We start from the raw sequence: 15,402 nt of genomic DNA on the forward strand, positions 1-15,402 counted from the left end.
ATCATATCCCCCTTATATATTTATATATAGTGATCATATCCCCTTATATATTTATATATAGTGATCATATCCCTTATATATTTATATATAGTGATCATATCCCCTTATATATTTATATACAGTGATCATATCCCCTTATATATTTATATATAGTGATCATATCCCCTTATATATTTATATATAGTGATCATATCCCCCTTATATATTTATATATAGTGATCATATCCCCCTTATATATTTATATATAGTGATCATATCCCCTTATATATTTATATATAGTGATCATATCCCCTTATATATTTATATACAGTGATCATATCCCATTATATATTTATATATAGTGATGATCATATCCCCCTTATATATTTATATATAGTGATGATCATATCCCCCTTATATATTGATATATAGGGAAGTAAATTAAAGGCCAATCAGTGCTTCTCAATTTCTCCGCTCAGTCAGGGCTCCAGGAAGTTTCCCGGTGTCTCCTCTCAGTAGGAGGTGCGTTTGTAGAGAGGGCGGGGTCAGGCAGAGCGCGTCATTGCAGGCGGCAGGTGATTGGATGTGAGTGCACGCGCTGTGAGTGGGCGGGGAGAGAGTGCGCGTGGAAGTTGCAGGGCTGGAGTAGATCCCGGTGCGCGTTGCCGCTGGGTGACAGAAATGGCGGCCCCGGACTGGTTGTGTTCCCTGCCGGACTCGTGGGGTTTCGGCATTAGTCGGGGCGGCAGGATCTTCTTCATCAAGTAACTAAGTGTGGGGGGAGGGGTCTGTATGTCTGTGTCACACACTCACCTGAGCTTCACTCACTCTCCTTCTCTCTGTGTGTCACACTCAGCTGAGGAGAGAGACATGAGTAGTGACTATAGACTCACCTTCTACTCACTCTCCTACACTCTCTAATACTGACACACACACACACACACTGATACACTGACACACTTGTATACACTCACTCACACTCACACTCACTCCTCCCCTAATACTGTCACACACACACTAATATACTGATACACACACACTGATACACAGCTTCTTACACCAACACTCACACACACACACTCTAATATACTGACACACTTATATACACTCACAGTGACACACTTATATACACTCACACTCCTACACACTCACTCCTCCCCTAATACTGACACACACACACTGACACACACAGATAAACACACACTAGAGATACACACACACTGACACACTGGTATACAAACACACTCTAATACACTGACTCCTCCCCTAATACTGTCACACACACACTTACAGCTTGTTACACACACACACACTGTAATACAGTGACACACTAGAGATAGACACACACAGTATATGATTGTGGTGTGTAACACAAGTCCTTGTCTCCCCAGTGAGGAAGCAAAGAGTACCACCTGGCTGCACCCGCTCACTGGGGAAACTCTACTCACCGGCCACAGAAAGACCCCAGGTAAGTGCCCAGCTGACATATTGGGGGCGTGGCTAATGGGCGGAGCATGACGAATGGGCGGAGCATGATATGAGGAGCACTTAAGTGGAGTTATGACGAGCAAGACTTGTATTAATATTAATATTCTCACCTGCAAGGCCCTGAGTCACCGCAAGACTCGTGTGTAAGGGGTTCAATTAGGCGGGGGGCAACTTTATTAGTGACTCAGCCATTGGCTAAAGGAAATATATTGATTGACGGGGGATTTGCACTCACATACTGGGGGTACAGCAGCTTTACATCATCACATGGGGGTAAGTGGGGTTCCTTCTGTTTCACTTGTGCTAATTGGTGTAACGGGAGAATCACCCGTCCTTCTGCACACGCCTGAAACATGCCATCCCAGTTGCACATAGTTCATGTATGTTCCCAATCACTGTGTTGCACACGCCTGAAACATGCTGTCACTAGTTGCACATAGTTCATGTATGTTTCCAATCACTGTGTTGCACACGCCTAAATGCTTATGTATGTGTCCAATCACTGTGTTGCACATGCCTGAAACATGCCATCCCTACTTGCACATAGTTCATGTATGTGTCCAATCACTGTGTTGCACGTGCCTTAAACATGCCCGTTCCCAGTTGCACATAGTTCATGTATGTGTCCAATCACTGTGTTGCACACACCTGAAACATGCTGTCCCTATTTGCACATAGTTCATGTATGTACTCAATCACTGTGATGCACACGCCTGAAACATGCCCATTCCCAGTCGACATAGTTCATGTATGTGTCCAATCACTGTTTTGCACACGCCTGAAACATGCCATCCCTAGTTGCACATAGTTCATGTATGTGTCCAATCACTGTGTTGCACATGTTTTGCACACGCCTGAAACATGCTGTCCCTAGTTGCACATAGTTCATGTATGTGTCCAATCACTGTGTTGCACACGCCTGAAACATGCCGTCCCTAGTTGAACATAGTTCATGTATGTGTCCAATCACTGTATTGCACACGCCTGAAACATGCCGTCCCCAGTTGTACTTAGTTTGTGTATGTGTCCAATCACTGTGTTGCACACGCCTGAAACATGCCGTCCCTAGTTGCACATAGTTCATGTATGTGTCCAATCACTGTGTTGCACATGCCTGAAACATGCCATTCCTAGTTGTACAAAGTTTGGTATGTTCCAATCACTGTGAAATATGCCGTCCCAGTTGCACTTAGTTCATGTATGTGTCCAATCACTGAGTTGCACACGCCTGAAACATGCCCGTCCCCAGTTCCTTTTAATGGGAAGTGGGAGGAGCCCTATGCCTTTAATGGGAGAAGGAGCTGGATCTCTTAAATGGGAGAGGGTAGGAGGAGCCGGATCCCTTTAATGGGAGAGGGTAGGAGAAGCTGGATCCCTTTAATGGGAGGTGGGAGGAGGAGCCGGATCCCTTTAATGTGAAATTGGGGGAGAGAGAGAATCATGGCAGGAGGTCCTTATCAATGCTCTGCGGCCTGGCTCTGCTTTCCTCTATTGCTGTGCCAAGCAGCGGGCACATATGTGGGTAAAGCTGTTATTGTAGCGAGTGCCAAGCTGATTGTCAGCAGTGTATTTACAAATGTGTGGGAAGAGTCGCTGCACCCAGACGGAGGCTCCTGGTATGTGCACATGAGAGCTGACATGTCTCACTGATAGTAGCGCCTGCAACTCCCTGCAACTCCCATTGGCCTCTTGTCTTTAATGCCATGCTGCGACTCTCCCCCTATCATTTGCACTTGCTCCTCATTTATACTCCCTGCATTTACTACCTAAATCCTATTTGTATTCTGGCCCCTCATTTATTCCACTAACAGGTTGCTAGGGTGAGTGGGACCATAGAAACCAGTTGACAGTTTCAATGCCAAATTGCAGCTCTGCAAAGTGAACTTTTTCATCATTTTAAAAAAAACCCCCACAATCATTACAAAAAAAAAGCCAGTTGTAGACTGTTCTCCAATGGGCTTGTCAGATAGAGACCCACTTGCCACATATTGCCCCCTTGTTGGGTGGGGGGGTATTAAAGGGGCACACGTAGCAACTATCCATTGTAAGTAGTCGGCATATTGTAATTATTTACTCTCTGACTCCCCACCTGAAAACAAGACCAATTGCAAATTGTGTATATTCAGTGTAAATATTGTGCTTGCCTTTCTCTCCCCCACAGACTTGCCCACGGGGTGGGAGGAGGGCTACACGTTTGAAGGAGCCAGATACTACATAAAGTAAGTGACTCACATTTGTCCTGTTACTAGTCACTCAATCAGTTAAAATTACAGAGCCATTTGGCCACTGACCCATAAATCCATGTGTGGGGGGGCAGCCTTTAACATCAGTAGATATGAATGGGGCTGCCATGTGGCTTGCCTTGCTTGAGATGTTCTCTATAGGGGATCCCCTATACTGCTGTGTGACATCTCTATAACCTGTATATAGTGTCTATACTGCTGTGTGACATCTCTATAACCTGTATATAGTGACTATACTGCTGTGTGACACCTCTATAACCTGTATATAGTGTCTATACTGCTGTGTGACATCTCTATAACCTGTATATAGTGACTATACTGCTGTGTGACACCTCTATAACCTGTATATAGTGACTATACCATTAGCCTGTATCACTAGGGTTGATTGGAATTCAGTAGGTGTGTTTGTGTTTCAGGCCACTGTGTGAGTTCCACCCTTATATACCAGACAGACCTGTGTGTCGGCTGCTTGTGCAGCCCTGATAATTAGTAATTAGCCCTTAGTAATTAGCTCTTGATAGCAAGTAAATATAAAGGGGTAAACGAGCATTTCATTTCCTTGATGGGAAGAATGAGCTCCTTGCCTGTGAATGACAGTGCCCTATACTGTATATAACCCACTCAGCTGTGCCCTATACTGTATATAACCCACTCTGCTGTCCCCTATACTGTATATAACCCACTCTGCTGTGCCCTATACTGTATATAACCCACTCTGCTGTGCCCTATACTGTATATAACCCACTCAGCTGTGCCCTATACTGTATATAACCCACTCTGCTGTCCCCTATACTGTATATAACCCACTCTGCTGTGCCCTATACTGTATATAACCCACTCTGCTGTGCCCTATATAACCACTCTGCTGTGCCCTATACTGTATATAACCCACTCTGCTGTGCCCTATACTGTATATAACCCACTCTGCTGTGCCCTATACTGTATATAAACCACTCTGCTGTGCCCTATACTGTATATAAACCACTCAGCTGTGCCCTATACTGTATGTAACACACTCTGCTGTGCCCTATACTGTATATAACCCACTCAGCTGTGCCCTATACTGTATATAACACACTCTGCTGTGCCCTATACTGTATATAAACCACTCTCCTGTCCCCTATACTGTATATAAACCACTCAGCTGTGCCCTATACTGTATATCACACACTCTGATATTGGGGTGTCAGGCAAGTGGTTCCAGGTGAATGTAATGAGAGGGTTAATAAGTGATATTGGGGTGTCAGGCAAGTGGTTCCAGGTGAATGTAATGAGAGGGTTAATAAGTGATATTGGGGTGCTTGGCAAGTGGTTCCAGGTGAATGTAATGAGAGGGTTAATAAGTGATATTGGGGTGTCAGGCAAGTGGTTCCAGGTGAATGTAATGAGAGGGTTAATAAGTGATATTGGGGTGTCAGGCAAGTGGTTCCAGGTGAATGTAATGAGAGGGTTAATAAGTGATATTGGGGTGTCGGGCAAGTGGTTCCAGGTGAATGTAATGAGAGGGTTAATAAGTGATATTGGGGTGCTTGGCAAGTGGTTCCAGGTGAATGTAATGAGAGGGTTAATAAGTGATATTGGGGTGTCAGGCAAGTGGTTCCAGGTGAATGTAATGAGAGGGTTAATAAGTGATATTGGGGTGCTTGGCAAGTGGTTCCAGGTGAATGTAATGAGAGGGTTAATAAGTGATATTGGGGTGTCAGGCAAGTGGTTCCAGGTGAATGTAATGAGAGGGTTAATAAGTGATATTGGGGTGCTTGGCAAGTGGTTCCAGGTGAATGTAATGAGAGGGTTAATAAGTGATATTGGGGTCTCAGGCAAGTGGTTCCAGGTGAATGTAATGAGAGGGTTAATAAGTGATATTGGGGTGCTTGGCAAGTGGTTCCAGGTGAATGTAATGAGAGGGTTAATAAGTGATATTGGGGTGTCAGGCAAGTGGTTCCAGGTGAATGTAATGAGAGGGTTAATAAGTGATATTGGGGTGTCAGGCAAGTGGTTCCAGGTGAATGTAATGAGAGGGTTAATAAGTGATATTGGGGTGTCAGGCAAGTGGTTCCAGGTGAATGTAATGAGAGGGTTAATAAGTGATATTGGGGTGTCAGGCAAGTGGTTCCAGGTGAATGTAATGAGAGGGTTAATAAGTGATATTGGGGTGCTTGGCAAGTGGTTCCAGGTGAATGTAATGAGAGGGTTAATAAGTGATATTGGGGTGTCAGGCAAGTGGTTCCAGGTGAATGTAATGAGAGGGTTAATAAGTGATATTGGGGTGTCAGGCAAGTGGTTCCAGGTGAATGTAATGAGAGGGTTAATAAGTGATATTGGGGTGTCAGGCAAGTGGTTCCAGGTGAATGTAATGAGAGGGTTAATAAGTGATATTGGGGTGCTTGGCAAGTGGTTCCAGGTGAATGTAATGAGAGGGTTAATAAGTGATATTGGGGTGTCAGGCAAGTGGTTCCAGGTGAATGTAATGAGAGGGTTAATAAGTGATATTGGGGTGTCAGGCAAGTGGTTCCAGGTGAATGTAATGAGAGGGTTAATAAGTGATATTGGGGTGTCAGGCAAGTGGTTCCAGGTGAATGTAATGAGAGGGTTAATAAGTGATATTGGGGTGTCAGTGAAGTTAGTGCTGTGGGTAAGACAACAGGCTTTGCCTGACTCCTGACTCCTGACTCTCCCATTAATCTCACTGTATAATCCCAGCACGTTTGTACTTGCCCCACTCATTTCAAACACTCACTGGAAGCTCCTTTAACTCTTTCAGCACTTTCTGAGTTCTATGTCCATCCCCCTTATAGCGGAGAAGAGCACTGATACTCTGTACTGTGAGCTTGTTGTCTCTATGCACTGCCAGACCCCCTCTCCAGCCCTTTGGTACCCTCTTGTGTTACTGCCCACTCTCCATTAGGGTAACATTGACTGACTGAGCAATAGCCTGGGGTCGGCTGAGCTCCTGCAGTGAGACATTGTGTCCTTGTGATGTTTTCAGAGGGAATAAATAGGCAACATTGTGTATTTGTTGTCACATCACTTCTCCCCATTGCTGGGACTACAGACTGGGAGTGAATAAACTGTTTGCTGGGGGCAGGTGAAATATATACAACGTATCTTTACTGGCCCTGTAGTTACTTAGTCTCCACTATATACATAATGGCATATACACCTGCAGCTTTCTTCTTGCCTTCCCATTGGTTGTTCTCATACAAAGAAACATAGAAGGATTTTCATCCCAGTCCTGGATTGTTACACTGATCAGACTTGCCGGTCTGACTGTCACCAGTTAGTGCGCGGGTGTAGGTGAAGGGCTGCTTATTGTTGCTGTGTGTACAGCAGCTCTGTTTTTATATATATATATATATATATATATATACGCGCACACACACAGACACACGAGGAATTGGGTGAGTGTTGAAGGAATGTTGCTGAGTAGATGGAAATGTGTATTAAAGAGCTGCACACGTTTCCTCCTTAATTACCCATCATTTTGGCATAATCATAACATAAAGGAAACAATCTACTTAATTAGGGCTCTTAACCCCTTATTTATAATGGGAGCTCCAATGAGAAGCCTGGGCTCCCTCACAATAAAGCTGGGAGACTCCATAATGAAAGCTTTGGTGCTGAGTCTCTCCGGCTCCCCTGGGGCCCTCGCTGTGGCCCTGCCCTCGGCACTCTCAGGCCTGTGCTTGTTCCCTTGTCTCCTTCCCACACTCACACTGTGTGTATCCCTGGGGCGGGGGGTGTATATACATGGAGTCACATATAGATCATCTACTCATCCTGTTTATTTCTAACATTCTCATGGGAAGAATAATCTTCTGCTGCCGGCCTCCATTCCCATAGTCACAAGGGAGGTTGTGTAGCCAAACGATATCATTGTATCACTCTAAGTGTGAATAAAGGCAAAGTACACACTGCTATATATATATATATATATATATATATATATATATATATATATATATATATATATATATATATATATAAAATCATTGTATCAATATAACTCATGATTAAATTACAAACTGTATACCAGTGTTTACTTTGCCTTTAATTGTATCAGTACAAGTGTGAATAAAGGCAAAGTACACACTGCTATATATATATATATATATATATATATATATATATATATATATATATATATATATATATATATATATATATATATAATCATTGTATCAATATAACTCATGAATAAATCATGATTAAATTACAAACTGTATACCAGTGTTTACTTTGCCTTTAATTGTATCAGTACAAGTGTGAATAAAGGCAAAGTACACACTGCTATATATATATATATATATATATATATATATATATATATATATATATATATATATAATCATTGTATCAATATAACTCATGAATAAATCATGATTAAATTACAAACTGTATACCAGTGTTTACTTTGCCTTTAATTGTATCAGTACAAGTGTGAATAAAGGCAAAGTACACACTGCTATATATATATATATATATATATATATATATAATCATTGTATCAATATAACTCATGATTAAATTACAAACTGTATACCAGTGTTTACTTTGCCTTTAATTGTATCAGTACAAGTGTGATTTAAAGGCAAAGTAGAGAGTGGAGTGCAGCCACAATCGAGGGCTTCCAGTCCGCATCAGTAACGTGCCGCTGGTGCCTAGATTCACACTAGGGATGCACCGAATCCACTATTTTGGATTTGGCCGAATCCATCTTGGAAGATTCGGCCGAATACCGAACCAAATCCGAATCCTAATTTGCATATGGAAAAAGTGGAAACCAATTGGTTAGCTTCCTTGTTTTGTAACAAAAAGTCACATGAAATCCTGCCCTCCCTGCAATTTGCATATGCAAATTAGGATTCGGTTCGGCCAGGCACAAGGATTCGGCCGAATCCGAACCCTGCTGAAAAAGGCCGAATCCCAAACCGAATCCTGGATTCGGTGCATCCCTACTAGTGACTACACGCCTGTTCACTGCCCAGTCTGAAAGATGTGGCCTCCTGATTAAAGGAGAACTAACCCACTCACATCAGTTCAGAGTGGCATAGGCGCTAATATGTAATACGGGTTAAACATGTGATGTCCATGTCCCTTTAATCGTGTGGTGTAATGCAGGGGAGGCGAATCGGTGACGCATTAAAGGCTCCGTTTTCTTGTGAGACTCTGATAAGTCAAACGCCACCTTATAATTTGCTGCGTCTCCCGTGTCGGGTGCATCTCAGGTTGCCATGGTTACTAATATTCACTCTGGGGTTTATGTTGTAAGTTACACGTTGTCTGGGGGGGGGCAGTGTAGTAAAGTTATTATTAGTGGCAACAGCAGTGTATCCATCATTGTGTCTCATAAACCCCCTACTGGGTCACCTTCTCATAGCCACGCCCCTCTTATTAACACTAGAGCTGGAATGTCCTAACGAGCACACTGCTGAATAATGTCCTAACGAGCACACTGCTGAATAATATCCTAACGAGCACACTGGTGAATAATATCCTAACGAACACACTGCTGAATAATATCCTAACGAACACACTGGTGAATAATATCCTAACGAACACACTGCTGAATAATATCCTAACGAGCACACTGCTGAATAATATCCTAACGAACACACTGGTGAATAATATCCTAACGAGCACACTGCTGAATAATATCCTAACGAACACACTGCTGAATAATATCCTAACGAGCACACTGCTGAATAATATCCTAACGAGCACACTGCTGAATAATATCCTAACGAACACACTGGTGAATAATATCCTAACGAGCACACTGCTGAATAATATCCTAACGAACACACTGCTGAATAATATCCTAACGAACACACTGCTGAATAATGTCCTAACGAACAAACTGCAGGCCTGATGAGGTATATATAATATCCTAACGAACACACTGCTGAATAATATCCTAACGAGCACACTGGTGTATAATATCCTAACGAGCACACTGCTGAATAATATCCTAACGAGTACACTGCTGAATAATATCCTAACGAGCACACTGCTGAATAATATCCTAACGAACACACTGGTGAATAATATCCTAACGAACACACTGCTGAATAATATCCTAACGAACACACTGCTGAATAATATCCTAACGAACACACTGCAGGCCTGACGAGATATATATAATATCCTAACGAACACACTGCTGAATAATATCCTAACGAGCACACTGGTGTATAATATCCTAACGAGCACACTGGTGTATAATATCCTAACGAGCACACTGCTGAATAATATCCTAACGAACACACTGCAGGCCTGACGAGATATATATAATATCCTAACGAACACACTGCTGAATAATATCCTAACGAGCACACTGCTGAATAATATCCTAACGAGCACACTGCTGAATAATATCCTAACGAGCACACTGCTGTATAATATCCTAACGAACACACTGCAGGACTAACGAGATGTATGTATCACCTCCACTCACACTCTTGACTTTCCCTGAGTGTTTGTAGATGCCTAAACTGCTAGCTCTTTAGCCAAGGAATGTAATCTGGACTGCATGTGTCCTGCCGGTGACTCTTTATGGCTTTGGGGGGTTTATAGAGTGACAGTTTGCTGACTGTAGAGATCTATATTTAGGAGTGATTTGTATTAATGTGGAATTTGGAATCCAGGTGTGAATTATTTTAGTTTCCCTACAGCGTGAGGCGCATGTACCTGTCCATATAAGGTCACAGGAATGTCCTCTCACTGCTCCGCTCTCATAGGCAAGAAGCAACAGCTCCACCTTACTGCTCAAATTCCCATACTTATTATATATCTGTATATCTGTATATCTGTATATCTGTATATCTGTATATCTGCAACTGTGCATGCATTTCACTTTCACTGTCACATATGATGATGCACTTTCCTATTGCTACTTCAAAATGCACAATTCAGCAGGAACAGCCCCTACGTTTGCTCATAGTCTGTACAGAGAGATCCCATAAAACTATGGTACATAGGTATTCCCTGTACTAAGCACAATTCAGCAGGAACAGTCCCTAAGTTTGCTCATAGTCTGTACAGAGAGATCCCATAAAACTATGGTACATAGGTATTCCCTGTACTAAGCACAATTCAGCAGGAACAGCCCCTACGTTTGCTCATAGTCTATACAGAGAGATCCCATAAAACTATGGCAGCATAGGTATTCCCTGTACTAAGCACAATTCAGCAGGAACAGTCCCTAAGTTTGCTCATAGTCTGTACAGAGAGATCCCATAAAACTATGGTACATAGGTATTCCCTGTACTAAGCACAATTCAGCAGGAACAGTCCCTAAGTTTGCTCATAGTCTGTACAGAGAGATCCCATAAAACTATGGTACATAGGTATTCCCTGTACTAAGCACAATTCAGCAGGAACAGTCCCTAAGTTTGCTCATAGTCTGTACAGAGAGATCCCATAAAACTATGGTACATAGGTATTCCCTGTACTAAGCACAATTCAGCAGGAACAGCCCCTAAGTTTGCTCATAGTCTGTACAGAGAGATCCCATAAAACTATGACAGCATAGGTATTCCCTGTACAAAGCACAATTCAGCAGGAACAGTCCCTAAATTTGCTCATAGTCTGTACAGAGAGATCCCATAAAACTATGGTACATAGGTATTCCCTGTACTAAGCACAATTCAGCAGGAACAGCCCCCTAAGTTTGCTCATAGTCTGTACAGAGAGATCCCATAAAACTATGGCACATAGGTATTCCCTGTACTAAGCACAATTCAGCAGGAACAGTCCCTAAGTTTGCTCATAGTCTGTACAGAGAGATCCCATAAAACTATGGTACATAGGTATTCCCTGTACTAAGCACAATTCAGCAGGAACAGTCCCTAAGTTTGCTCATAGTCTGTACAGAGAGATCCCATAAAACTATGGTACATAGGTATTCCCTGTACTAAGCACAATTCAGCAGGAACAGTCCCCTAAGTTTGCTCATAGTCTGAACAGAGAGATCCCATAAAACTATGGCAGCATAGGTATTCCCTGTACTAAGCAGCACAATTCAGCAGGAACAGCCCCCTAAGTTTGCTCATAGTCTGTACAGAGAGATCCCATAAAACTATGGTACATAGGTATTCCCTGTACTAAGCACAATTCAGCAGGAACAGCCCCTAAGTTTGCTCATAGTCTGTACAGAGAGATCCCATAAAACTATGGCAGCATAGGTATTCCCTGTACTAAGCACAATTCAGCAGGAACAGTCCCTAAGTTTGCTCATAGTCTGTACAGAGAGATCCCATAAAACTATGGCAGTATAGGTATTCCCTGTACTAAGCACAATTCAGCAGGAACAGTCCCTAAGTTTGCTCATAGTCTGTACAGAGAGATCCCATAAAACTATGGTACATAGGTATTCCCTGTACTAAGCACAATTCAGCAGGAACAGTCCCTAAGTTTGCTCATAGTCTGTACAGAGAGATCCCATAAAACTATGGTACATAGGTATCCCCTGTACTAAGCACAATTCAGCAGGAACAGTCCCTAAGTTTGCTCATAGTCTGTACAGAGAGATCCCATAAAACTATGGTACATAGGTATTCCCTGTACTAAGCACAATTCAGCAGGAACAGTCCCTAAGTTTGCTCATAGTCTTTACAGAGAGATCCCATCTGCGTTAGTCTCATGCTGCACTGCTGCTTGTGACTCACTCTCTGTGTAGCTGACGCACCCTCGCTGCTTGGGGAGACCATCGTATTTCTCCTTCAGCCAATCAGCTCTTGTATATAGAAATGAATATATGCAACAGAAAAATTGCTGCTCCTCCGCTGCTGCAGGACAGGCTGCACCATTATTCATATAAAGTTCTGCTGCTCAACCTGTTGCCTTCACACTGTCTGTTCTACACCCACCAGACTGTGCCAACTCCAGTCTTACACTGGCACCTGATCCACAGAGCTTACATTCTCCAGTCTGGTGCCTCTGTCCCTGACCCAGAGAGCTTACATTCTCCAGTCTGGTGCCTCTGTCCCTGACCCAGAGAGCTTACATTCTAGTCTGGTGCCTCTGTCCCTGATCCAGAGAGCTTACATTCTCCAGTCTGGTGCCTCTGTCCCTGACCCAGAGAGCTTACATTCTCCAGTCTGGTGCCTCTGTCCCTGATCCACAAAGCTTACATTCTCCAGTCTGGTGCCTCTGTCCCTGATCCAGAGAGCTTACATTCTCCAGTCTGGTGCCTCTGTCCCTGATCCACAGAGCTTACATTCTCCAGTCTGGTGCCTCTGTCCCTGATCCAGAGAGCTTACATTCTCCAGTCTGGTGCCTCTGTCCCTGACCCAGAGAGCTTACATTCTCCAGTCTGGTGCCTCTGTCCCTGATCCAGAGAGCTTACATTCTCCAGTCTGGTGCCTCTGTCCCTGACCCAGAGAGCTTACATTCTCCAGTCTGGTGCCTCTGTCCCTGATCCAGAGAGCTTACATTCTCCAGTCTGGTGCCTCTGTCCCTGATCCAGAGAGCTTACATTCTCCAGTCTGGTGCCTCTGTCCCTGACCCAGAGAGCTTGCATTCTCCAGTCTGGTGCCTCTGTCCCTGACCCAGAGAGCTTACATTCTAGTCTGGTGCCTCTGTCCCTGATCCAGAGAGCTTACATTCTCCAGTCTGGTGCCTCTGTCCCTGACCCAGAGAGCTTGCATTCTCCAGTCTGGTGCCTCTGTCCCTGACCCAGAGAGCTTACATTCTAGTCTGGTGCCTCTGTCCCTGATCCAGAGAGCTTACATTCTCCAGTCTGGTGCCTCTGTCCCTGACCCAGAGAGCTTACATTCTCCAGTCTGGTGCCTCTGTCCCTGATCCAGAGAGCTTACATTCTCCAGTCTGGTGCCTCTGTCCCTGACCCAGAGAGCTTACATTCTCCAGTCTGGTGCCTCTGTCCCTGACCCAGAGAGCTTACATTCTAGTCTGGTGCCTCTGTCCCTGATCCAGAGAGCTTACAATGAAGCACTGTTGTTCTGATACCAGAAGTTATATGGACTTGGTAAGGGCACAAAGGAGGATTGTGGGGTTGCTGCTGGGGTACTATGTACAGGCTAAGTAGTGCTGTAGGGGGGGCAGTGTCTGGTGGGTGCTATTAGAACTGGAGCAGGCGTACACCCTCAACAACCGCAACGGATTGTACCTGGTGCTCAGTAATGAGGATTCGGCAACCTCCTGGTAATCCAATAGAACAAAAAATACCGGCACACAAGGCTTTAGTTTGCAGGGAAACTCTTGCTTTAATTCTTTGTGCGGAAGTGCAACGTTTTGGGGCCACGCCCCTTTATCAAGCATTTATCAAGCCGCGCCCCTTAACGATGCACTTCTGCACACGGAATTAAAGCAAGGGTTTCCCTGCAAACTAAAGGCTTGTGTGCCGGTATTTTTTGTTCAATTGGGTGCTGTTATTAGGCATCACAGAGGAGCAACGGGATTGATCAGGTAATTCCAGCCCTGTTTAATGAGCCTTCTCTGCTCAGGAATTCATTATGAGGACTCATTAAGCCCAGGCTGTATTAGGGCTCCTAACACTCCACTTGCATCTCAACTGTTAATTAAGCATCACTGCTAGAGGTCAGGCCTGAGAAGGACACGCTGCTCCCAAATGAATATTAACTCTTTGCTGAACCAGCTGCCCTTAGGGAGGCAAAGTTGCAGGAAGCATTGCTCCTCATTCACGCTGTCCTCTTATGGGGTGTCTGGGAATCCAACCCACTCCCTGTCACTTCTGTGTTGCACCAACAGCTTCCCAAACATCCCCCACTATTTGCTTGTATTTTAGGCACAGGGTTTTAGCTTCCTCTGGAGCAAAGGGTTAATGGGAAAATTCCTCCGTTAACCATGTGAGATTGTGCGCACTGCACTGCTGCACCCCGTCAGCTGCTTCTTTGCACTTGTGTTTCCCATATATTGCTATATATATATATATATATATATATATATACATACATACATACATACATACATACATACATACATACATACATACATACATACATACAAATACAAGATTCCTCTGCACTCAACCCATTATCAATATATTGAAGACAAAGACATTTTGTGCTACTGCTACTGAAAAATGCCTTAACCTTTAAACAAAACAGGAATTGTTAGTCCATATATTGCAATTATATATATATAATTTTCTGTGTGTGTGTGGCACATACATTTTTATAATAGTGCTAGTCACTTTGTTCCTGCACTAGCTCCCCCAGTGGCCATGTGTAGTTACTGCCTTGCCCCCTCTCAAGGGCCTCAATGTGTCCAGGGACAGGACCAGTCACTACACATGTGGCACAGGGACCCCCGAATATTCTGGGCACACCCTAGTATCATATTGAATCCTGCTAGGGGGTCTCTCCCTTGTTTGTGTTTCCAACACAGGGGTCAGTGGGCTCCTCATATAGCTCTGTAATAGAAAGGGTGACTTTTGCTGTAACACAAGACATTATTTATGGATATATATATATATATATATATATATATATATATATATATATATATAGTGAATAAAGTACCCCCTCTTGTAAAATATAAGGATATTATAAGTTACCGAGGAGTTTCATGACCATATAAAAGTACGAGGCCGAAGGCCGAGTGTTTTTATACAGGTCATGGAACTCCGAGGTAACTTCTAATATCCTCATATTTTACAACTGGGGGTACTTTATTTATTATAATACACAAATTTCAGTGAGTCATGTGACGG

At 43.5% G+C, this 15,402-nt stretch overlaps 2 protein-coding genes across 22 annotated transcripts in view; both read left to right on the forward strand.

Annotated features, from left to right (window-relative positions):
* The first annotated feature begins 537 nt into the window (after positions 1-537).
* LOC108710689 (pleckstrin homology domain-containing family A member 5) overlaps positions 538-15,402 on the forward strand; it is a 74,580-nt gene continuing 59,715 nt past the window's right edge. For 10 of the 19 annotated variants that reach the window (XM_041585743.1, XM_041585735.1, XM_041585738.1 and 7 more), the window contains exons 1-3: positions 576-743; positions 1,371-1,447; positions 3,629-3,686. In XM_041585743.1, the coding sequence (XP_041441677.1) occupies positions 661-743; positions 1,371-1,447; positions 3,629-3,686 (218 nt within the window). In that variant the 5' untranslated portion in view covers positions 576-660. Of the gene's footprint in view, positions 744-1,370; positions 1,448-3,628; positions 3,687-15,402 lie in introns of all 19 variants that reach the window. The other 9 variants (XM_041585742.1, XM_041585746.1, XM_041585745.1 and 6 more) reach the window with 5 other exon arrangements.
* Positions 4,839-7,614, forward strand: LOC121401342. Of its 3 annotated transcripts, none has more exons than XM_041585758.1 (2): positions 4,839-5,826; positions 5,884-7,614. In XM_041585758.1, the coding sequence occupies exons 1-2, from the start codon at positions 4,924-4,926 to the stop codon at positions 6,370-6,372; spliced, it is 1,392 nt and encodes a 463-aa protein (XP_041441692.1). In that variant the 5' UTR covers positions 4,839-4,923; the 3' UTR covers positions 6,373-7,614. The 3 variants fall into 3 exon arrangements, with proteins under 3 accessions (XP_041441692.1, XP_041441691.1, XP_041441690.1); XM_041585757.1 differs by having other exon boundaries at positions 4,840-6,054; positions 6,112-7,614; XM_041585756.1 differs by having other exon boundaries at positions 4,840-4,971; positions 5,029-7,614.

The sequence above is a fragment of the Xenopus laevis genome, chromosome 3L (genome assembly GCF_017654675.1).
Source record: "Xenopus laevis strain J_2021 chromosome 3L, Xenopus_laevis_v10.1, whole genome shotgun sequence".
In the NCBI taxonomy this organism is placed as follows: Eukaryota; Metazoa; Chordata; class Amphibia; order Anura; family Pipidae; genus Xenopus; species Xenopus laevis.

Coding starts and splice junctions, on each gene's coding strand:
- LOC121401342 (XM_041585758.1), top strand. CDS start 4,924: ATGAGAGGGTTAATAAGTGATATTGGGGTGTCAGGCAAGTGGTTCCAG. Junction 5,827..5,883: donor TGTCAGGCAAGTGGTTCCAG/GTGAATGTAATG, acceptor AAGTGGTTCCAG/GTGAATGTAATGAGAGGGTT.